Source organism: Tachyglossus aculeatus, chromosome 21, assembly GCF_015852505.1.
Source record: "Tachyglossus aculeatus isolate mTacAcu1 chromosome 21, mTacAcu1.pri, whole genome shotgun sequence".
In the NCBI taxonomy this organism is placed as follows: domain Eukaryota; kingdom Metazoa; phylum Chordata; class Mammalia; order Monotremata; family Tachyglossidae; genus Tachyglossus; species Tachyglossus aculeatus.
Genome location: NC_052086.1, coordinates 4,732,675 through 4,756,877, shown reverse-complemented (window position 1 = coordinate 4,756,877; position 24,203 = coordinate 4,732,675). Strand labels below are relative to the sequence as shown.

Genomic DNA, 24,203 nt, shown 5'->3' with positions numbered 1-24,203 from the left:
CGTGCTAAGAACCGGGAGAGAATACAGAGGTGAGAATCAGAAATGGTCCCTGTCCCAGAAAGGGGTCACAACCTAAGAATACAAGGGGAATCAGCGGAATAGAACCCCTGGTTACTTAGAACGTGAGTTCACCATCAGCTGGAAATATTCACTCATTCAATCATATTTACTGAGTGCTTAGTACAGTGCTCTGCACACAGTAAGCGCTCAATAAATATGACTGAATGAAGAATAACCCACTGAGTTAGTGGGCTAACGTCTGTTTCCCGCTCCAGACTCTTGCATCTACCCCAGAGCTTAGTACAGTGCCTGGCATCTAGTAAACCGCTTAACCAACACCATTAAAAAACAAAAATCACTGAGACGGCAGATTGTACCACTAAGTGAAAAACACTGATATTAAAACAGACACTTCTCTTTCAAACTGGACTTGAATAAACCTAAAGGCTATCAAAGAGAAACCACATGAGAAGGATATCATTTTAAAAAAAGCCAAAATAGGGACTGAAACTGTATTTACATTTCTTCTGAAGTATTTTTCTGCAAAAGATCAATAGATGCATTGACAACGGAAGTCTTCAGGCCCGTAATGGAATTCAGTGAAAACTGAGAACAAGTCCCATTAACAGCAAGTATGGCTGAAATAAGGCCCCAGTGGAGCCTATCAAACAGCAATCCGAGCCCAATTTAATGATTGCTTCATAATTATTCCATAGTAAGCGCTTAACAAATACCCTCATTATTAAATAAATTCAAATATATAGATTGAGATCTTTTTTACCAATGGACTAGCCCACATGGCTTCCAAAGTTGAGAAAGCACCGTGGCCTCATGGAAGGAGCTCAGGCCTGGGGGTCAGAGGACCTGGGTTCTAATCCCGGCTCTGTCCATTGCTTACTGTGTGCCCTTGGGTAAGTCACTTACCTTCTTTGGGCCTCAGTTACCTCATCTGTAAAACAGGTCTTAAATCCTGCTCCCTCCAATTTAGACTGTGAGCCCCATGAGGGACAGGGACAGGGACTGTGTCCAACCCGATAAACTTGTATCTGCCTCAGTGCTTGGCACCTAGTAAGCCCTTAAACAAATACCATAAAAAAGTGGTAAGATAGGGGTATCGATCCAGTAATGGGGGAAAGATCAATCATATTTTCTGAATCACTTCCTGTGCAGTCAGCACTGAAGAAGATGCAGTTCCCTTAAGGAGATTACAATCTAATGGGGGAGGCAGACAATATCATCCTCTGGTCTGTAAACTCATGAGCAGAGATTTTCTCTACCTACTGTTTTGTCTTGCCCTCTCCCAAGGGCTTAGGACAGTGCTCTGCATACTGTAAGTGCTCGATAAATACCATCGATTGATTCACTTTCAGATAGGAGAAAGAAGGGGAAGATGGTCAGATGACTAAATAAGTGCATGACTAAATAAGTGCTTGAAATAAATCGCAAAGGGTTACAGAAGCAGCAGGGCCTAGTGGCCAGAGCCCACTTGTCAGCTGTGTGACTTTGGGTAAGTCACTTAACTTCTCTGGGCCTCAGTTCCCTCATCTGTAAAATGGGGATTAAGACTGTGAGCCCCACGTGGGACAACCTGATCACCTTGTATCCCCCCTAGCGCTTAGAACAGTGCTTCACAAATAGTAAGTGCTTAACAACTGCCATTATTATTATTAGTAGTAGTAGTTTGTATCTGCCCCAGTGTTTAGAACAGTGTTTGACACATAGTGAGCACTTAACAAATACCGTCAGTATTATTATTATCATTATTATTACAGGTAACCAGGGAGTGCACAAGTGCAGAGATAGTTGTTGGGAAGACAGGTCTTGGGGAAATGTTTCCTAAGGAGGCGGGCAGGGAACGTATCAGCTAATTCTGTTGTATTGCACTCTCCCAAGTGTTTGGAACAGTGCTTTGCGCATAGTAACACCTCAATAAATCATTGATTGATGGATAGAGGGATTTCAGAAGGGCTTTCAAGATGGGGACAGATGTGGTCTGGTGGATTTGAAGGGGAAAGAAGTTCTCGGCAGCAGAAGCGGGAATAACCTATTATGATTTCTGTCATGGTCCAGCCCATTTTAATTATCAGAAACAGTGACCTGAGGCATATTAATGAGTGCTGCAAAACTAAAAGCAAAGCAGCAAAGAAAGTGACTAGTTGAAGAGTAAAAATCTCAACCTGACTGTTGGGAAATGAAGCCACAGAGGTTGCCTGAGAGCAAGGATATTTCTCTTAGATCCCTTCCCCTTGGGGCATCTCAACATTGAGCTGGGTGCTTATTTTCTTTTTCTGCATGGTGAATCAATTTTCACTTTTTGTATCATTTCCCTGCAACTTCAATAAACTGGTTCCCCTTGACATAACAATTAGTTTTAAAATACCCCAGCCTTGTATTTCATCATAAGTTCTGGGATTTTTTTTTGCCCTTAAGTGCATTAGCAAATGGATAATTTGGTTTACATGAATTATGTTGCTAGGGTACCCATTCCTCCTCTAATATTCACTCCTGTCCTTCCATAAAATACTTATATAATGGATCTCTCTCTCCCTTGTCAGTTGGAAGGAAGTAAACCATTCAGAAATGTTTGTAGTACCAAAGAAAGAACAGAAAAGCAGCATGGCCTAGAAAGAGTATAGGCCTGGGAATCAGGGGACCGGGGTTCTCGTCCCGGCTCTGGCACTTGTCCGCTGTGTGACCTCAGGAAAGCCACTTAACCCCTCTATGCCTCCGTTTCCTCATCTGTAAAACAGGGAGTAAATCCTACTCCCTCCTACTTAGCCTGGGAGCCCCATGTGGGACATGGGCTGTGTCTAGCTTGTCTCTACCCCAGTGCTGAAACAGTGCTTGGCACATAGTAAGTGCTTACAAATTACCATAAGAAAAAAGAATAGTTCATATACTTACTCCTGTGCTGACAAGGGACAGCATTATCCTTTCATTTAAGGCTAAAGTTTCTCCTTGTTTCATCTTGATCCTCTTCTTATCTAAACATTTCATCGCATACCTGGTAAGACAAATGATTTCTAAATTATCTGCTTCAGAGGCGGCTCTTTAGACTATTTTAACAAACGCAAACAATTCTGAGTACAAGCTGTCGATATTTAAGTCATGGCTATGAGCAGAGAAAATGGCTACCAACTGTTCTTTGGCATTCTCCCAAGCACTTAGTGTAGTGCCCGGCCCACTGTAATTGCTCAGTAAATGCCACTGATTGATTGTGGGCAAGGGAATGTGTCTACCAACTCTGACATTGTTATACTGTACTCTCCCAAGTCTTCAGCACAGTGCTCGGCATATGATAAGCGCTCAATAAGTCCCACTGATGGACTTGTACTTCCCAAACACTTAGTACAGTGCTCTGCACACAGTAAGCGCTCAATAAATACGATTGACTGATTGATTGACTAAGTGGTTTAAAATGGCTACCAATGCCAATTTTATCTCATCTGGACTATATTACTAAAAAATATCTGGACTCAATACAAACAGGACATTACTTTGGGCACAGACTTGCTCTGCCCTCTCATACTGAGAAATGCATTTTAACAGTACAGACCTTGAAGGGATGGGCTGAGCTGAAGTTCAATCTATTAGTGGTATTTATTGAGCAATTACAGTGGGCCGGGCAATGTAACAGAGTTGGTAGACAAGTCCCCTGCCTCCAACGAGCTTACAGTCTCGTGATCAGAAAAAGCTGTTCGGGTTTCTTGTGGACTTCAAGCAATATACCTGCAATGCGGTACTGCTTTTTAGAAAGTAAAATTTGTACTGTGATTAAAAAGAAAAGCCCTTCGAGTAACACTACTGGACGGGTATTTTTTTTTAAACAAAATACTGTATAAAATGTAGGATTCTTGGAATGGGCATCACCAAAGACAGTGATTAGTATTAAAGAATGGGTCAAAGAAAAGGACACTAGAGAAAAGAACTCATCGGGGTGGATAAAACAATCTTCATAGGCTCAAAATTTCTGGTCTCCAAGAAAGCACGGGCCAGACAGGAGATCCTAGGCTGGCTCACGGGGGCCATTTTCATCACCAGCCAGTTAGCCATGCTGAAGGTCCCAAAGGCCAGCCAGACAAATGTTGGTTTAAATTTGAGAAGATTTAGGAACCACCCAGGTCGGGTAGAGGGGCTCTGCAACACTTTCCAGGACTGTAAACCTAAGGAGTGAATGAACGTTATCGTCAGTTCCAAGTTCCAGAGCCCCCAGGGGGCTTTTAAAAGCACTCAGGAAAAGGCCAAAAAATGAACTGACTCTCCTTGGCTGCCTGGGAAGTAATAATAATGATAATTGTGATATCTGTTAAGCTCTATGTGCCAGGTGCTGTACTAAGCGCTGGGGTGGATGCAAGGTAATCAGAATGGACAGCCTTCCCAGAAGTCATGCTGAACTCAACCAATCAATCCATGGTATGTATTGAGCACTTACTGTGTGCAGAGCACTGTCCACTGAGCTTGGACACTACACCAGAATTAGCTGTGCGACCTTGGGCAAGTCACTTATTTACATCATCTGTAAAATGGGGATTGAGCCTGTGAGCCCCATGTGGGGCAGGGACTGCCCAACTCAATTTCCTTGTAGCCACCTTAGCGTTCAGTACAGTGCCTGGTACATAGAAAGCACTTAACAAATACCATCATCATTAATTAGCAGACCCGTTCCCTGCCCATAACAAACAAACATCAAGAGGAGAAATAAACTCTTTTTGACTGATTGTCCTCAATTTAGACAACCTGATTGTGCTGACTGCCATATCCGGACACTTCACTGGATTATCAAAGCAACCACAAAAGCCACTGTTTTCATCTTTTTCACACCGCCGGTTGGCTGTCTGTTTTGGCAAGAAATATGACTAATGCTTATCGGTCGGTCTAAAGAGAACATGTTTTATTTATCTGCATCGATGTCCGTCTCCCCTGCTCTAGGTTGTGAGCTCGTTGTGGGCAGGGAATGAGTCTGTGCATTGTTGTATTGCTCTCTTCAAAGCACTTAGTACAGTTCTCTGCACGCAGTGAGCGCTCAACAATCAATCAATCGTATTTATCAACAGATATGACTGAATGAATAAAGTGACAGAGAACGTGACCGGTGCATTGAGCTGGAAAAGATGAGCTGCTTCAGCCCAGGAATTCCTTCATTCAACCATTCAATCATATTTATTGAGTGCCTATTTGGTTCAGAGCGCTGTACTAAGTGCTTGGGTAAACCGGCATTAAGACACCAATACAAGTAAACGGGCATCAAAACAAATAAATGAAATGACAGATGTATACATAAGTGCTGTGGAGCGCGGAAAGGGGGGGAAGAGTAAAGGGAGCCAGTCAGGGTGACACAGAAGGGAGTTGGAAATGCCCAGGCCCGTGCTGTATCCACTATGCCATGCTGCTCCTCAGGGAAGGCCTCTTGGAGGAGATGGGCCTTCAATAAGGTTTTGAAGGCAGGGGGAGAGTCATTGTCGGTCGGATTTGAGGACGGAGGGCGTTCAGTGACTTGCCCAAGAACACACAACAGACAAGTAACAGAGCTTCGTTTGACTTCCACTTTATACTCCCAACAGAAACAAGTAAGAGAGGCTTACATTTTCCCAGTGTCTGCCTTTCTGCAACCATAGACTTCGCCAAACCCTCCTCGTCCGATAATTCTGTGTACGCTGAAGTCATTCATGGTCAACTGCAAATTAAAAAGACAGAGCTATGTCAGTTTTCCTAAGAAGGATAGTCCCCTTTCTTTTCATGGTATTTGTTAAGCGCTTACTATGTACCAGGCACTGTACTAAGTGCTAATTAATGGGGTGTGGGTTATAAAAAGACTGCTGTCCATGAGGAAACTTGAGACTCAGTCCAGGGCCAAGCACAACACTTGTTGAAGTCTAGGTATGAGGAGGGTGAAAACCAAATGGAATTATAAAAATGGGAATAGAGAGGAGAAGCAGTATATCTCCGATCCCTTCTCCCCACTTGAGGCTTAAACTGGGACCCCCCTCCAAGGGACATGGACCACTCTAATTCCCAACTGTGTACTCTTTCCCAGCACTCAGTACAGTGCTCAGCGCACAGTAAGCGCTTTACCAATGTTATTACTACTACATCTCCCCAAAAAAGAGGAGTGGGGTGGAGTGGAAAAAGCTCGAGCCTGGGAGTCTGAAGACCTGGGTTCTAATCCCAGCCCTACCACCTTTCTGCTGTGACACCTTGGGCAAGTCCCTTGGCTTCTCTGTGCTTCGTTCATTCAGTCATATTTATTGAGCACTTACAGTGTGCAAAGCACTGTGTTAAGGGCTTGGGAGAGTACGACATAACAATAAACAAAATTCCCTGCCCCCAGCGGGCTTCAGTTTTCTCACCTGTAAAATGGGGATTCGAGCCAGCTCTCTCCTACTTAAGACTGTGAACCGGTTTGTACTTCCCAAGTGCTTAGTACAGTGCTCTGCACACAGTAAGCGCTCAATAAATATGACTGACTGAGTGACTGAATGAATGACTGTGGACTGTGGCCAACCTGAACTAACCTGTAACTACCCCAGTGCTTAGAACAATGCTTGACAAATAATAAGCGCTTAACGCTACCATAAAAAAACAGGTACTCATAATGACGGTATTAAAGGACTGCTATGTTCTAGGTGCTGGGAAAAGATAGGAAGCAGGGAAGCAGCGTGGCTCAGTGGAAAGAGCCCGGGCTTTGGAATCAGAGGTCATGGGTTCAAATGCCAGCTCCACCACTTGTTAGCTGTGTGACTTTGGGTAAGTCACTTCACTTCTCTGCGCCTCAGTTCCCTCATCTGTAAAATGGGGATTAAGACTGTGAGCCCCCTGTGGGACAACCTGATTACCTTGTATCCTCCCCGGCACTTAGAACAGTGCTTTGCACATAGTAAGCGCTTAACAAATACCATCATCATTATTATTATTATTATTACAAGGATATGAGATCATTCACAGCCTATCTCCTCTGGGGCTCACGGCCTAACTTATTATCTCCGTTTTACCATAGCCCAGTGAGGTTAGGTGACTTGTCCAAGGTCACACAATGGACCAGGGGTACAGTCTGTACTTAAACCCAGGACTTCTGACTTGCGTTCCCATTTTCCACTAGACATCTCTGTTGAGGCAGGCATCATAGAGATTTTTTTTTGTCAGTCTGTCAATCGTGTTTATTGAGCAGTTCCTGAGTGCAGAGCACTGTACTAAGCACTTGGGAGACTACAATATAACAATGAAACATTCCTTTCCCACGGTGAGCTTACAGTCTAGGGGTGTCTGTGTGTTTATGTGTGTTATTTATTAAGTACTTACTATGTGTCAAGCAATATTCTAGGCGCTGGGGTAGATAGAAGAGTTTATCAGGCTGGACACAAGTGGCTCACAGTCTAAGTAGGAAGGAGAACAGGTTTTTGGAATGTAACCCTCCTCTACTTCATCTACAATGCCTGGACATGAGTATTCTAATATGATGAAATCAAGGGGTTTCGGAACGGGTAAGACCTCAGAACACCCACGCTATTTCAAACAGGAAATAAGCGCTTGGTCCAATGCTCTGCACCTAGTAAGCGCTCAAAAAATGCCATCGATGAACTGATCAAGCCGTTCTTTCGATTCTGAAATGAGCTGTTCGCAACCATATACTGAGCAAGATTTTTTTTCAAGTTTCCCTTTGCCACATGGTAGACCCTCTGAGAGAATCTCACGTCTGACGTTAAGATCAAAACTTCTTAAAGACACCTGCCCTTTCATCTTTCAGCAAACCAAACAAATGTCACACCTCCTCTGTTCAATTTCTGGAGTCCGCTTCTTCTGAAAAATCAATGACGCTGTTTCCAGGCCAACAGAATGTGCTTGTAAAAGGATCAGGTTGGGTTTAAATTCATGAGCGCATCATGTGGGACAGGCACCGTTTCCAATCTGATTTAACTTGTGCCAACCCCAGCGCTTAGAACAGTGCTTGACACATAGGAAAGGCTTAAAAAATAGAACAACAATAATAATAATGATCCACACGGCTAGGTGGATAGAACCTGGGCCCGGGTTTCAAAAAGACCTGGATTCTAATCCCGGCTTCGCCACTTGTCTGCTGTGGGCCCAGGGCCAAGCCCATTAACTTCTCTGGGCCCCAGTTACCTCATCTGTGAAATGGGGATTCAGACTATGAGCCCCATGTGAGTCGGGACTGTGTCCAACCCGATTTGCTCACATCCACCCCAGTGTTTAGTACGGTGCCTGGCACATAGTAAGTGTTCAACAAATACCACAATTATTATTTTACTCTCATTCACTATGCTTTATTTTCACCCCACCCTCAGCCTCATGGCACTTATGTCTGTAGTTGTCACTTATTTTCATGGCAGTTTCCCCCTCTAGACTTTAAGCTCCTTGTGGGCAATATCTGACTCTGCTACTGTACTCTCCCAAGTGCTTGGTAAGCTCGCTGAGGGCAAGGAATGTGTCTGTTTATTTTTATATTGTACTCTCCCAAGTGCTTAGTACAGTGCTCTGTGCAAAGTAAGTGCTCAATAAATACAGTTGAATGAATACAGTGCTCTGCACACAGAAAGCGTTCTATAAATACATCTGATTGATTGACTAATCTCTTCAAAGGGGTGTGTTGGGGAGGAGAGGTGGCAGTGTGGAATCCCAGTGTTCAAAAAGTGATTCTCTAATTAGAGTACATTCAAAGGTTGTTGGGAAGGGAGGTCTTTGACACTTGAAAAGGTTTGCCCATGTGGAAGGTCTCTGGGCCATAAGACAGGCATTGGTTCCTTTGGATTAATTCTCCTGACAGTCCATTTTACCATTTGAAATATCATTTCCAATACGCTCTGAGGCCTGTCTAAACCATTCTGACAAAAACTGGGAACGTGAAGATGAGATTTTCATATCTAAAAGCACTAGAAATGATATCTGTTCAATCAACAGCTAATGAATATCACCTCCAGAGTTCAACCCCCGAATAGATTACTTTTCTGATGAGGCTATACCCAGAGGAAATGATTTTTTTAATAAACATCAGCTCGATTACTTACGTGAATATTTAGTTCTACATTTTTCCACTGACAAAATCTAGTAAACTTGTCACTAAAAGAGAAGAAAATTAAAAGCATGAACTGCGGATTAGAACGGATTTGAAAGGGAACTTTTAAAAGACTTCTACCATATTGACCGAACTAAAGGAGACCTTTTCAGAACAGTGTATCTTTTCTTCAAACAGAGTTTTGAGTGATCACCAGGGGCGAGATGGCCTGGGCTTTCTAGGAGCCTGGTACTCAACCAAACCGATACTCTGCTCTCCAATCACGAGGACATCGAGAGGCAAAAAGGTTTCTGCAAAACGGTCTGGACTGGCCAACGAGAATTCTGGGAGCGTCCTGAGGCTGAACCAACTCTGAAATGCAGTTAAACTATCCCCTCTGTATATACTGTGATCTTTGTTAGGTGCTTACTATGTGCCAGGCACTGAACTAAGCGCTGGAGGGGATACGAGCAAACTGGGTTGGGCACAGTCCCTTTCCTGCATGGAGCTCACAGTCTGAATCCTCATTTTCCAGATGAGGGAACTAAGGCCCAGATAAGTGAAGTGACTTGCCTAAGGCCACCCAGCAGACAAGTGGGGGCCAGGATTAGAACCCAGGACCTTCTGACTTCCGGGCCCTGGCTCTACGCACGCTGAGCATTGATGAAGCTCCCGTAAACTCTTTGTGGGCAGGCGAGCATATCTCCCAATTCGACTCCACTGTGCTCTCCCAAGGGCTCAGCGGAAGTGTTCTGTTCCAATTTCATGATCAAAATCACTTCTGGAGAAAGTAGCACCTCTGCCTCCAAGAACCGGCCCAACCAACACTCCTAGGGCCTTATGAAAGCAAAAAGACTTCCAATGCATTTTAAATTAGTGTAAGATTGGTTCTCACAGGGCAGTTATTGAATAACCTTGAGGAGCAACGTGGCCTTGTGGAAAGAGCCTGGACTTAGGAGTCAGAGGACTTGGGTTCTAACCTTGGCTCCGCCACTTGCCTGCTGTGTGACCTTGGGCAAGTCACTTCGCTGCTTAGTACAGTGCTCTGCACACAGTAAGCGCTCAATAAATACGACTGATTGATTGATTGGGCCTCCGTTCCCTCCTTGGCAAAATGGGGATTCAACACCTGTTCTCCCCGCTATTTAGACTGCGAGCCCCATGTGGGAACTGATGATCCTGCATCTACTCCAGCACTGAGTACAGCCCTTAACGCGTAGTAAGTGAAAATGCTCTGCACACAGTAAGTGCTCAATAAATATCATCAATCGTATTTATTATTTACTATGTGCAGAGCACTGTACTAAGCGCTTGGGAAGTACAAATTGGCAACATACAGAGACAGTCCCTACCCAACAGTGGGCTCACAGTCTAAAATATAGTCACAATAAATATGACTAAATGCACAAATCCCACAGTTACTCACATCCCGCTCCCTGGGTCCCAAGACAGAATTTCCAGGAGATTTCTCTACAGAATAGAATGGCTTTTAAAGAAAGTTCTTGGTCCAGGATAATTTCTCTCTTCTATAAGCGCCTCCTTTCAAGCTTCTTGAAGGAAGGGATTGTGTCCACCTACCCTACTGTAATTAACTCCCCAAGGTGCTTAGTACAGTGCTCTGCAATTGACCATATTTATTGAGTGCATGCATAGCACTGTTCTAACAGGTTGGGAGAGTAAGCACAACAGAGCTGGTAGACAAGTCTCTTGCATGCTCTTACCAACCAAATTTACTTGTAATCCTCCCCGGCGCTTAGTACAGTGCCTGGCATATAGTAAGCACTTAACAAATACCACAATCTGTATTATTATTATTATTATTATTAAATACCAATGACTGAATTCCTCATTTTGAAGAGAAAGTCAGAGAGTAATGTTTCATTAACACTGTTATCAGGAATTGGACTTTAATCAAGACAGATTTAGAATATTCAGATATGGAGAGATCGTACTTTGTTCTGCATTCTAATGAGCATTGACAAGAAGCCATTCAAGAATGTAACGTGACAAACTTGCTAAATTTAGAGCCGCTTCAAAAGGATACCTTCCCATGTGGTACTTCCAAGACCTAAAATCACAGACAATCAAGCTTAACACATGGAGATCCTCGAATCCTATTATGCTGCTGATTGACGTCTACTTGAATATGTAAATGTCCGTACCTCTCCATAAATTTTTGGAATATTTTGTCCTGGAGACTATTGCAAATTTCTTCAATGTATGGCTGGAAAGGACGAGAAAAACAAACAAACAAAAAAAACCACTCTGTTGAAAGTGAGAAACGCTAAAATACAAATAAATAATAATAAATAATAATGATGACATTTGTTAAGCGCTTACTCTAAGCGCTGGGAGGGGATACAAGGTGATCAGGTTGTCCCGCGTGGGGCTCACAGTCTTAATCCCCATTTTACAGACGAGGTCACTGAGGAACGGAGAAGCAAAGTGACTTGCCCAAGGTCACACAACAGACACGTGGTGAAGCGGTATTCGAACCCATAACCTCTGACTCCAAAGCCCGTGCTCTTTCCATGAGTCAGTGAAGACAATAATGTGAAGCATTAGCCTTACTGAAGAAAAACCCTCAAATTCAGAAACTGAAAGCCAAAGGAAATCAAAGGGCGAATGGGCAAACTCCAGTGAAGTGGCAGGGGTTTTGTTTTCCTGTTTTTATGGCATTTGTTAAGCACTTACTATCTGCTAGACATCCTTCTAAGTGCTGGGATAGATCCATGGCAATCAGCTTGCACACAGTCCCTGTCCCACAAGGTCACACAGCAAAGTGACAGAGCCAGGGCTAGCCCAGGCCCGGGCTCCAGCCACTAGGCAATGCTGCTCCTCTGTTTGACACCGCCACATCTAATCAGTTTTCTTGCCGCTTCATTTCCTCTTCTCCTCCCTTCTGCATCGCCGTTGAGCTTGGATTTGGACACTGTATTCAACCCCTCCCCAGCCCCCCACCACTTACATCCAGATCCATAATTCATTTATTTATATTAATGCGTCTCCCCCTCAATCAATGGCATTTTTGAGTGCTTACTGTGTGCACAGTACTGTACTAAGTGCTTGGGAGGGTACAATACCACAGACTGTAAACTCACTGTGGGCATGGAACGTGTCTATCAACTCTGCTAAGCTGTTCTCTCCCAAGCGCTTGGTACAGCGCTCAATAAATATCATGAATTGACTGATTGAAACTGTGCAGTCTAAAGGCAATGGCTCTCTCCCCACCTTCAAAGCCCTTATTAAAAGCACACCTCCTCCAAGAGGCCTTCCCAGATTAGGCCCTCATTTCCCCTACTCTCTCTCCCTTCCACGTCACCCTTGCAATAGATTTGGCTCCTTTATTCACCCCACCTTCAGCCACACAGCACTTAGGCTCACATCCTAATTTATTTATTCACGTTAACGTCCATCTCCCCCTCCAGAGCATACGTTCGCTGTGACCAGGGAACATGTCTACCAACTCTGAAATGTTGGACTCTCCCAAGAGCTTAGTCCAGTGTTCTGTACACAGTAAGCGCTCACTAGATACCACTGATTGATTGATAATAATAACGATTACGGCCTTTGTTAGGCACTTACTACGTGCCAAGCACTGTTCTAAGCGCTGGGGTTGGTACGAGCTAATCAGGTCGGACAGAGTCCCTGTCCCACATGGGGCTCACGGTCTTAAACCCCATTTTACAGATGAGGGACCTGAGGCCCAAAGAAGTTAAGTCACTTGCCCAAGGTCACAGAGCAGACAAGTGGCGGAGCCAGGATTAGAATCCACGACCTCTGACTCCCAAGCCCATGCTCCTGCCACTAGGCTCATTGCAGTCAAGAGCCATTGGCATCACGAGGCTTAATTTTTTAAAAAAAGTGCTGGGGCATTTGGGGAAGAGAGAGTGGAGAGGGGGAAGAAAAATAGCTGGAAGCAGAAGCCCTGGATGGGAGTAAGGTAAGAGGAGGGGGACTATGTTGGAGGACCTGGGTTCTAATCCCAGCTCTGCCCCTTGCCTGCTAGGTGACCTTCGGCCAGTCACTTGGCCTCTCTGTGCCACGGTTTCCACAACTGTAAAATGGGGATACAATATATGCTCTCTCTCCCATTTAGACTGAGAGCCCCATGTGGGACAGGGGCTGTGTCCACCTTGATTGTGTTCTCTCTCCACTAGTATGTAGTACAGGACTGGGCACATAGTAGGCGCTTAACAGATACCACAATAATTATTATAATTTGTACTGCGCTTTCCCAAGTGCTTAGTCCAGTGTTCTTTACCGAGTAAGCACTCAATAAATATGAAGGAATGAATGCATGAATGAATACTCAGGCTGAACAAGGCCAGTATTTGGTGTATGAGACACAGCATGCCCGAGTGGATAGAGCCTGGGCCTGGGTTCTAATTCCGGCTCCACCGCGTCTCTGCTGGGTGACCCTGTGCAGGTCACTTCCCTCGTCTTGGCCTCAGTTTCCCTCATGGGGATGGAGACTGTGCGCCTCATGTGGGAAGGGGACTGCGTCCTTTCTGATTTGCCTGAATCCAGCCCAGCACTTTGTCCAGTGTTTGGCACATAGTAAGCTTCACAAATACCACAAATATGGTTACGACATCAACTGAGATTATGTCTACGATGACGATTGTGATTATTACTGTTGCCATTATTCCATGGTCCCAGCCAAATATGGCCATTACAACACCTCATGGGATTCAAAAGCAAACGCCAAGGCCGGGAGCTATAGAACTACACCAGGCCAAAGTGGACAATTTTCGAAGCCTGCCCAACGCAAATGCGGGCACACTTGCCAACTGGGAAAACCTCTAAATGGTTAACCGAGCAGCAGTGAAACTGGGCCCAGGGGCTGACAACTCGGGTACCGCCCAAGTACCCGCATTAGAACAGCCATGTCACTTCAGTGTCTCCCAGCAGGAGATTTTCACTGCCAGAGAACGAACGTCGAAGCGATAGAAAGACTAAATAAGCCATGGTTTTTTGTAAGATGTAATAAAGTTTATCCAGGGAGATCTAGGTACCTTGCAAGTTTGTCTCAGGAGAATTGATTCTTAAAAAAATCAATTTCCTTGACAAACCATAAAATGATTTCATGATTCAAAGGAGGAAAAAAATGCACATCCGAGCGATAGAGAAACAAAATAAGCCACCGTTTTCCATAAGATGCAATTAGGTTTCTCCAGTGAGATCTAGGTACTTCCAAATATGTCTCGGGGGAATCCTTTCTTAAAATAAAATCAATTTACTTGACAAACTACAAAATGATTTCATGATTCAAAGAGGAGAAAAATGCACCCCTTTTCAGCTTCTTTATGCTTTCTTACTTCATTTATCACCTATAACGACTGTTGAAAGTACATTATAAATTGGGAATTCTAATCGCCTCCCTCTATGTCATTTCCACCGCTATACAAAAACCCCCACAAAAATCAGGGTGAGGATTTTTTTGAGGAGGAACAATGAATCTTAGTTCCAAAGGGCAGAAAATGCACAATGTCCTTTCACTGCAAACCCACCACTTCTTAGCCGAGGTAAAGGATGTGGCAACCCCAAGGCAATGATTTATGGAACCGATAGAAGAGATAACTTAAGAAAAATCTCAAGGCTCAGTCGCTTAGGGAACGTGTCTATCGACTCTACTGGACTGTCCTCTCCCAAGTGCTTAGTACAGTGCTCTGAGCCCAGTAAGCGCTCAATAAATACCACTGATTGACCGATTCATTTCCCCTCAGGTAGGAGGACTCTATTTTCACAAACTAAGGTGGAGTGAACAAGTTCAAACTGTCCTGAAGACAGTGTAAAAACCCTGAGGGAAAATATTCTGGGAGAAAGATTTACTTTTGATGCTGCTGGGTCTTTCGTTGTCTAAATCAATAGGCTATTGATTACTTATTAGAAAATGCTAAGTTTAGCCAACAGCCCTTGGAAAAGCGTTACTATCTGAATGCTGATCTTCGTGGCTTCAAATTGCTAGTGGTATCTGCAGAAATGTGGCAGGCAGGGCCTGAAGAATGCACGTGACACTGCGTAACTGGTGGGAGGATCAATTCTGAGGGAAGCAGCATGGCCTAGTGGAGAGAGCCGGGGCCTGAGAGCTGGAGGATCTGGGTTCTAATCCCGGCTCCATCACCCGTCTGCTGTGTGACCTTGGGCAAGTCACTCACTTCTCACTTCTCTAGTAGAGAGAGCCCGGGCCTGGAGTCAGAGGACCTGGCTTTTCACCCCGGCTCTGACACTTGTCTTCTGCGTGACCTTAGGCAGGTCATTTCACTTTTCTTAGAGAAGCAGAGTGGCCTAGAGGAAAGAGCCTGGGCCAGGGAGTTAGAGGACCTGTGTTCGCATCCTGTCTCCTCTCTTGCCTGCTGTGTGACCTAGGGCAAGTCACTTTCTTAGAGAAGCAGCGTGGCTCTGTGGAAAAGAGCCCGGGCTTTGGAGTCAGAGGTCAATCAATCAATCAATCAATCGTATTTATTGAGCGCTTACTATGTGCAGAGCACTGTACTAAGCGCTTGGGAAGTACAAATTGGCAACACACAGAGACAGTCCCTACCCAACAGTGGGCTCACAGTCTAAAAGGGGGAGACAGAGAACAGAACCAAACATACCAACAAAATAAAATAGAATAGAAATGTACAAGTAAAATAAATAAATAAATAAATAAATAAATAGAGTAATAAATATGTACAACCCTGGGGGTCAACTGGAGAAATGGAATGGAGAAATCCATGGGGAAGTCAGGGAATATGAATCAACACTGAATTAACAAGAATTGGTAAGCAGCCTGGCCTTGTGGATAGAGCCTGGGAATCAAAGGGCCTGGATTCTAAACCCTGCCCCCCTGCCACTTACTGGCTGTGGCAATTTGGGTAAGTCACTTCAATTCTCTATACTTCAGATTTCCTAACTGTAACAAGGAGGTTCGATACCTCTTCTCCCACTTATTAAAACTGTGAGCCCCATGTGGGGCAGCGACTGTATCCAACCCGATCGATTCGCATCTCCCCTCAGTACTTAGAACGGCGCTGGACTCGCAGTGAGTGCCTCACAAACACCAATAAGAAAACCACTGACCAAGAGAGAAGTTTTATTGACAGCTTTGAGAAAGAGAACAAGACATGGGGAACTCATGGGTTCAAATCCCAGCTCTGCCAACTGTCAGGTGTGTGACTTTGGGCAAGTCACTTAACTTCTCTGTGCCTCAGTTACCTCATCTGTAAAACAGGGATTAAGACTGTGAGCCCCCCGTGGGACAACCTGGTCACCTTGTAACCTCCCCAGTGCTCAGAACAGTGCTTTGCACATAGTTAGCACTTAATAAATGCCATCATTATTATTATTATTCTCTGTGCCACAGTTTCCTCATCTGCAAAATAGGGATGAAGCCTGTAGGACATGAACTGCGCCCAACCTTATTACCTTGTATCTACCCCAGCGTTTAGTACAGTGCCTGGCACATTGTACGTGCTTAACAAATGCTATTAAAAAAACCCTCCAAGCAGGTCTTAGGACCAGAACCTTATCCACTGTTCTCAATGTGAGCCCCAACTGTAAGTGAACAAGAAAAAATGGGCCACGAAAGAGAAAAGGATACAAGCAAATCAAATGTCAATGCATCCTGAGGCAAAAACGCATATACACCCCTAAAAAACTAAACTAAGATATTTGATTTGGAAAATATTTCCAGTTTTGCTTACTTTTAAATAAACTCCATTGTCCTCTATTTGTTAGTTCACATGACCCCCCGAATTCAAAACCCATTCATAAATTCACAGAAAAGGTGAATGTTCCCAGTTGGACGAGAAAGCAGACCCCCAATGCATCTTACCTGGAAAAGATTGGATGGCACCTGTTTCTTGGCTAGATGAGTCTGTACGTGATCTACGGCTTGTTTGGAGAATGGCTTTGGGAAAAATCAAGAATCACGGTTAACGTTTCCACTGGCAAAACCAACACGACAGTGCTCTAAAATGATTCAGATGAAAAATTCTACATTTCACCCAACACTCAATCACTGCCAGTTGTAGTTGGTCAGTTGCTCAATAGTGTTTATTGCACGCTTACTGTGGGCAGGACACTGTACTAAGCACTTGGGAGAGGACAATCCAACCATAAACAAATACACTCCCAGCCCACAGTGAGTAATGGCCTGACCAAACTCTGAACTTTCCAATCCTCAGGTTAGTTTGCCTACTAGCTCCAATACCTCAATCCTCTCTATTGTAAGCTCATCATGGGCAGGGAACATATCTCCCAACTCTGTTCTACTGAACTCTCCCAAGTGCTTAGTACAGTGTACAGCACACCGCAAATGCTCTAGACTGTAAGCACGTTGAGGGCAGGGAATGTGTCCGTTTATTTTTATATTCTATTCTCCCGAGAGCTTGGTACAGTGCTATGCATCCTATCCCGAATGGATTACTGCATCAGCCTCCTCTCTGATCTCCCATCCTCCTGTCTCTCCCCACTTCAATCTATACTTCACGCTGCTGCCCGGATCATGTCTGTGCAGAAATGCTCTGGGCATGTTACTCCCCTCCTCAAAAATCTCCAGTGGCTACCAATCAATCTGCGCATCAGGCAGAAACTCCTCACCCTGGGCTTCAAGGCTCTCCATCACCTCGCCCCCTCCTACCTCACCTCCCTTCTCTCCTTCTACAGCCCAGCCCGCACCCCCTGCTCCTCTGCCTCTAATCTCCTCACCGTGCCTCGTTCTCGCCTGTCCCACCATCGACCCCCGGCCCACGTCATCCCCCGGGCCTGGAATGCCCTCCCTCTGCCCACCTGCCAAGCTAGCTCTCTTCCTCCCTTCAAGGCCCTACTGAGAGCTCACCTCCTCCAGGAGGCCTTCCCAGACTAAGCCCCCTCCTACCTCTCCCCTCCATCCCCCCGCCCTACCTCTCTCCCCTCCCCACAGCACCTGTATATATGTTTGTACAGATTTATCACTCTATTTATTTTACTTGTACATATTTACTATTCTACTTATTTTATTTTGTTAATACATTTTGTTTTGTTGTCTGTCTCCCCCTTCTAGACTGTGAGCCCGCTGTTGGGTACGGACCATCTCTATATGTTGCCAATTTGTACTTCCCAAGCACTTAGTACAGTGCTCTGCACACAGTAAGCGCTCAATAAATACGATTGAATGAATGAATGAATGCACAGAGTAAGCTCTCAATAAGTGATCAAGTTAATGAGTATGTCTATTTATTGTTCTACTGTCCTCTCCCAAGCACTTAGCACAATGTTCTACATGCAGTAAGGTCTCAATAAATACAACCAACTGAGTGACTTCTGTCAAGCACCAAAGACACTGGCTGGTTATCAGAAACTTTTGTGAACATCAGTGGTAGGCGAATTAAGCTGGGGCAGACCACCTAGTTCAGACCTGCTTGGGGTTGAGGGGCAGGCTGGCCTTGAGGGGCTTGCCGGGAGCCCTCGGGGGATTCAGTCTTGAGTGGGCCAAACCCCACTTTGGGCGATGCCCGCAGGGCGGTTTGCAAATTCTCTAACACGGAAGCAAGATTTCTTTCACCCTGGCAGGATGAGCTCGGTGTGGGCGTGGAACGTGGTTACCAACTCTGTTCTATTATCCTCTCCCAAGTGGTTAGTACAGTGCTCTGCACACAGTAAGCGCTCAGTAACCACCTTTGAATGAATTAATGAATTCTGGGAGCAACACTGTAGAGCCTCCACAATTTTTCCCACCTAAATTTAAAGCAATTTTGAAGACAAACAACAAAATTATTTTTCACGTTAGGTTGAAAATGAGGACATTTTGATAAAGAAATTATGGCAAGAGCATTAAAAGGTAACGATAACTGGAGATGCTCGGTATCTCTCAGCCCCGCCCTTTGTTTCATTTGCCCGCTTTATCTGTGAGAAGTCATTTTAGGGCATTTAATGTCAGAGTAAACTGTTCAAGGACAGAATTATATTTCAAAAATAAACCACTTACATGGGAACAAGAGAGTAACTCCTTCATTATGTACGTGTCATAAATCTGCCGACTTCTACCAAGACGATCTTCTTCGGAATCCAACTTCTCATATTCTTTTATCTGTTCCCAAAAAAATGGTCATTTATAGAAATGGCGATTTCTAAATATTTACACTATTTCAGAAAAGACATAACTCGCTGAAGCAGAAATCTCTTTCCCCACATAAAGGGATATTTGTTGCCACATTTGAGTATGACTTGTACAGATGATGAAGTCCAACCCAAATCTTTCCCCGTGAGAGAAAGCTAATTGTTACCAAATCAATAAGAAGCCATTTCTAATGTCCTACTCCTAGGCTCGCAGAGATTTAAAAGGGCTTTTTTTTTAACTTTGTTTTGAAAATTATTCTGGATCAGATAAAACAATACAGGGGAGGTAGGTCATAAACAAATAGATAAAAAGCTGACTGGTCAAAAATGAAACAGTAGTTAGTAGTGGTAGTGGTATTTACTGAAAGCCTACTGAATACAATACACTGTAGTAATAATAATAATGATAATTGTGGTATTTGTTAAATGTGCTTACTATGTGTTGGACATTGTACTAATCCCTGGTATGGATACAAGGGTGGACATAGTCCCTGTCCACATGGGGCTCAAAGTCTTACTACCCATTTTACAGACAAATAAACTGAGGCCCAGAGAAGTGAAGTGACTTGCCCAAAGTCCCACACCAGACAAGCCAGAGCCGGGATTAGATCGGGTCCTTCTGACTCGCCCGCCCATGCTCCATTCACTAAGCCACGCTGCTTTGGGAATTTTTTGGAAAACCCAACAGCAGCACAAGGCTCATTCCCGGCCTACAAGGCGCTTACCTTCTAACAGGGAAGATATTAGTAAAAATATTGACCAAGGGTGGAATGAGAATAAGCAATTGGATATGCAACTGAATACACACGTATATAGATGAAAGAACTGAGAATGGGTCAGAGGTGACAGTTGGGTTGACAGGGATTGAGAATGATCCAGAAGTGCAACATCATGATCGACAGACAGAGAGTCATCAATCGACACCTGACTTTGCTGAGAAACAGGGCTTGAGCAGCAAGATGAGGAAATGTGTAGGGATGAAAGAGTAATAATAATGATAATGATGATAAAAATAATACCATCCTATCATCCACAGTCAAAGGAAAACCCAGAACACATTACTTCCCTGAAGTGCCTGAAAATCCCAGTTACCTTTCCTAGATTGTCTACGGGAGCTAAGGAAACTTCACTCTACTTTTTAGATGAATAAGAAGAAGAAGAAGAAGAAGAAGAAGAAGAAGAAGAAGAAGAAGAAGAAGAAGAAGAAGAAGAAGAAGAATAGCATTTGTTAAGCGCTTACTACGTGTAAAGCACTGTTCTAAGTGCTGGAGGGATACAAGGTGATCAGGTTGTCCCACGTGGGGCTCACAGTCATCATCCCCATTTTACAGATGAGGGAACTGAGGCTCCGAGAAGTTAAGTGACTTGCCCAAGGTCACACAGCAGACATGTTGGAGGAGCTGGGATTCAAACCCCTGACCTCAGACTCCAAAGCCCGGGCTCTTTCCACTGAGCAATGCTGCTTCTCTAATAATAGTAATTATGGCATTTGTTAAGCACTTAGTATGTGCCAGGCACTGTTCTAAGCACTGGGGTAGATACAAGATAATCAGTTTGGACACAGTCCCCGTCCCGCATGCGGCTCACACTCTTAATTCCCATTTTCCAGATGAGGCAGCTGAGGTCCAGAGAAGTAAAGTGATTTGCCCTAGGTCACACAGCAGACAAGTGGCAGGGTCAGGACTGGAACCCATGTCCTCTGACTCCCAAGCCCGAACTCTGGACATTAGGCCATGCTGCTTCTCATGCTGTTTCCCCAGAGTCAACTAGAAGCCTAGGAATGCAGTTTGGGGCCAGATTGATAGGGCTAGCAAACTACAAGAGAAGCAGATTGATAGGCGACAGAGCAAAGGCCTGAGAGTCAGAAGGACTTGGATTCTAATCCCATCTGCTGTGGGACCTCGGGCAAGTCACTTCACTTCTCTGGGCCTCATTCTCTCATCTGCAAAATGTGGATAGCGACTGTGAGCCCTTTGCGGGACAAGGACTGTGTCCAACCCGATTTGTTTGTATCCACCCCAGTGCTTAGAACAGTGCCCGGCACATAGTAAGCACTTAACAAATACCTTAGCTAGTATTATTATTGGTATTATTATTATCATTCAATTTTATTTACTGAGCACTTACTGTGTGCAAAGCACTGTACTAAGCACTTGGGAGAGGACAAAACAACAACAAGCAGACATATTTCCTGCCCACTAGAAGCTTGCAGTCTAGAGGGGGAGACAGACATTAATGTACATTAAAAAATTAATTAATAAATAATTTATTGAGCGCTTACTGTGTGCAAAGCACTGTACTAAGCAACTGGGAGAGTACAACTATAAACAGACATATTCTCTGCTCACAATGAGCTTACAGTCTAGAGGATTGGCCTCTTCGAAACACTTAGTATAGTGGTCTGCACACAGTCAGTGCTCAATAAATACCATGGATCAATCGATTGCTTGACAGAAGAACTGCTTTGGCCCATCTCCTCTGAGGCACTGACAGGATGGCTGACCTGTCCTTTTTTTGGTAAAGGTATTTCTTGGGTCTAGCATCTGTGGAGACCACATTATATAAATGCATGGCTAGAGCTCAGTCCCGGGAATCAGAAGGTCATGGGTTCTAATTCTGCCAAATGTCTGCTGTGTGACCTTGGGCAAGTCGCTTTATTCATTCATTAAGTTATATTTAGTGAATACTTACTGTGTGCAAAGCGCTTGGAGAGTACAATATAACAACAAAAAGACACATTCCTGCCCACAGCTAGCTCACAGTCTAGAGGGGGAGATAGACATTAATATAAATAAATAGATTTTAAAAAATTACAGATGTATACAGATATATACATAAGTGCAGTGGGGCTGGAAAGGAGCATAAGGAGCAAGTCAGAGCGGCGCAGAAGGGAGTGGGAGAAGAAGAGACGAGGGCTTAGTCAGGGAAGGCTTCTTGGAGGAGACTGGCCTTTCAATAAGGTTTTGGAGTGGGGAAGAGCAATTATCTGTCTGATATGAGGAGGGAGGGTGTTCATTTCACTTCATTTCGCTGGGCTTCAGCTCCCTCATCTGTAAAATGGGGATTGGGACACTAAGCCCCACATAAGCCAGGGGCTGTGTCCAGCCTGATTTGCTTGTATCCACCCCAGCGCTTAGTATAATGCCTGGCATATAATAAGCAGTTAACAAATACCATAGTTATTATTATTATTATTACAAGACCCCAAACCAGCGGACTGGATCCAGTTTGCATCCAGACCCATCAACTGGCATTAGTCTCACTATTGATTAACCGGCAGGCCTGGTGCCATCTGCTATTCTATTTTCAGCTGAATTGAGATTGATTATTCTTTTGTGAGTCAAAAATCAAAATCTGGCCCTACCCTCTCTTTCTGGCCTCGCCAGCAGGAGTGTAGGAGGGCATCCGGGATGAACGAGGAGAGGAAGGAAGTTGTCTCTGAGTGCACAGCCAGTTTCCCATGAATGCAAAAAACCCCTATTTTATGAAACACAGATGGCGGCTTTGTCACATCGGCATGGCATTGACTTCTATTAATTGGACAACCCCGTAGAATAAACTGCAGGGAGCAGCATGGTCTGGTGACAAGAGCCCAGTCCTGGGAGTCGGGTGGTCATAGGTTGTAATCCCAGCTCTGCTTCTTGTCGATTTATTTTACCTGTACATATCTATTCTATTTTTTTATTTTGTTAGTATGTTTGGTTTTGTTCTCTGTCTCCCCCTTTTAGACTGTGAGCCCACTGTTGGGTAGGGACTGTCTCTATATGTTGCCAACTTGTACTTCCCAAGCGCTTAGTACAGTGTTCTGCACACAGTAAGCGCTCAATAAATACGATTGATTGATTGATTGATTCTGTGTGACCTTGGGCACGTCACTTCACTTCTCTGAGAAGCAGCGCGGCTCAGTGGAATGAGCCTGGGCTTGGGAGTCGGAGATTGTGGGATCTAATCCCGGCCCCACTACTTGTCAGCTGTGTGACTTTGGGCAAGTCACTTAACTTCTCAGTGCCTCAGTTACCTCATCTGAAAAATGGGGATGAAGACTGTGAGCACCACACGGGGCAGCCTGATCTCTAGGCCTCAGTTCCCTCATCTGTAAAATGGGGATTACGACTGTGAGCCCCACATGGGACAACCTGATCACCTTGTAACCTCCCCAGAGCTTAGAACAGTGCTTTGCACATAGTAAGCACTCAATAAATGCCATTATTATTATTATTATTATTATTATTATTATTATTATAACCTCCCCAGCACTTAGAACAGTGCTTCGCACATAGTAAGCGCTTAACAAATACCATTATCATTATTCTCTGGGCCTCAGTTCCCTCATCTGTAAAATGAGGATTGAGACTGTGAGCCCCACATGGGACAGGGACTGTGTCCAACCCAATTTCCTTGTATCCACCCCAGAGCTTAGTACAGTACCTGGCACATAGTAAGCACAGAACAAATACCATTAAAAAAAACAACAAAACCCTTCTTCCAGGCCCTGGATCTCAACCGCTGGTTCTTCCACCCACCTGACAGGGAAAGCCCCCTCAATACTCGGGATTCGGACCACCACGGGACCCCAACTTCCGGGTCACCGGGATCAGAATCTCGGGACTCAAGTCGGATCCGTTTTCTTCTGCCGGCTGATATTCTCCACCCCGCCATCTGTCCTGATCAACTCGATCTTCAATTATGAGCTTCAGACGGCTAATTAAAAAATCGCAGATGCTGGGGAGTAGGCTGCCAAAACCGAGGGAGGAAGAGAAGTGGTCGTGCGTCGGCTGAGGGGGCGTTAACTTCCTCGGAAGCTCTGCTACCTTTTGCCAGATCCCAAGAGGATCGCCCGCGGGCCTCGACTGAAGGAATTAACTGACTGTTGCCCTCAACTCGGCAGTTGTTGAAAACGAACCAGCAAAAATGACACCGTTTGGGAATGTCGACTGCCATAGAACAGGAATCGTTTAAAAGAAACAACCCAAACAGTTAGAGAGGCTACATCCACTAAGGAAAAGACCAGGCCCTGGCAGCCATTCCCTTCTCATAAGCCTTTGGAGTTTCCTCTGGAACATGCCATGTGTGGGTAATCTGTCTTGGAACTATACCTTGGGTCCAATTC

At 44.6% G+C, this 24,203-nt stretch overlaps 1 protein-coding gene across 2 annotated transcripts in view; it reads right to left on the bottom strand.

Annotated features, from left to right (window-relative positions):
- Positions 1-24,203, bottom strand: part of GRK3 (G protein-coupled receptor kinase 3) — a 151,243-nt gene that overhangs the window by 50,115 nt on the left and 76,925 nt on the right. For both annotated transcript variants that reach the window (XM_038763157.1, XM_038763158.1), the window contains 6 exons: positions 18,963-19,064; positions 16,830-16,904; positions 11,170-11,231; positions 9,021-9,072; positions 5,583-5,674; positions 2,905-3,004 (listed from right to left, as the gene is read on the bottom strand). In XM_038763157.1, the coding sequence (XP_038619085.1) occupies positions 2,905-3,004; positions 5,583-5,674; positions 9,021-9,072; positions 11,170-11,231; positions 16,830-16,904; positions 18,963-19,064 (483 nt within the window). The remainder of the gene's footprint in view (positions 1-2,904; positions 3,005-5,582; positions 5,675-9,020; positions 9,073-11,169; positions 11,232-16,829; positions 16,905-18,962; positions 19,065-24,203) is intronic.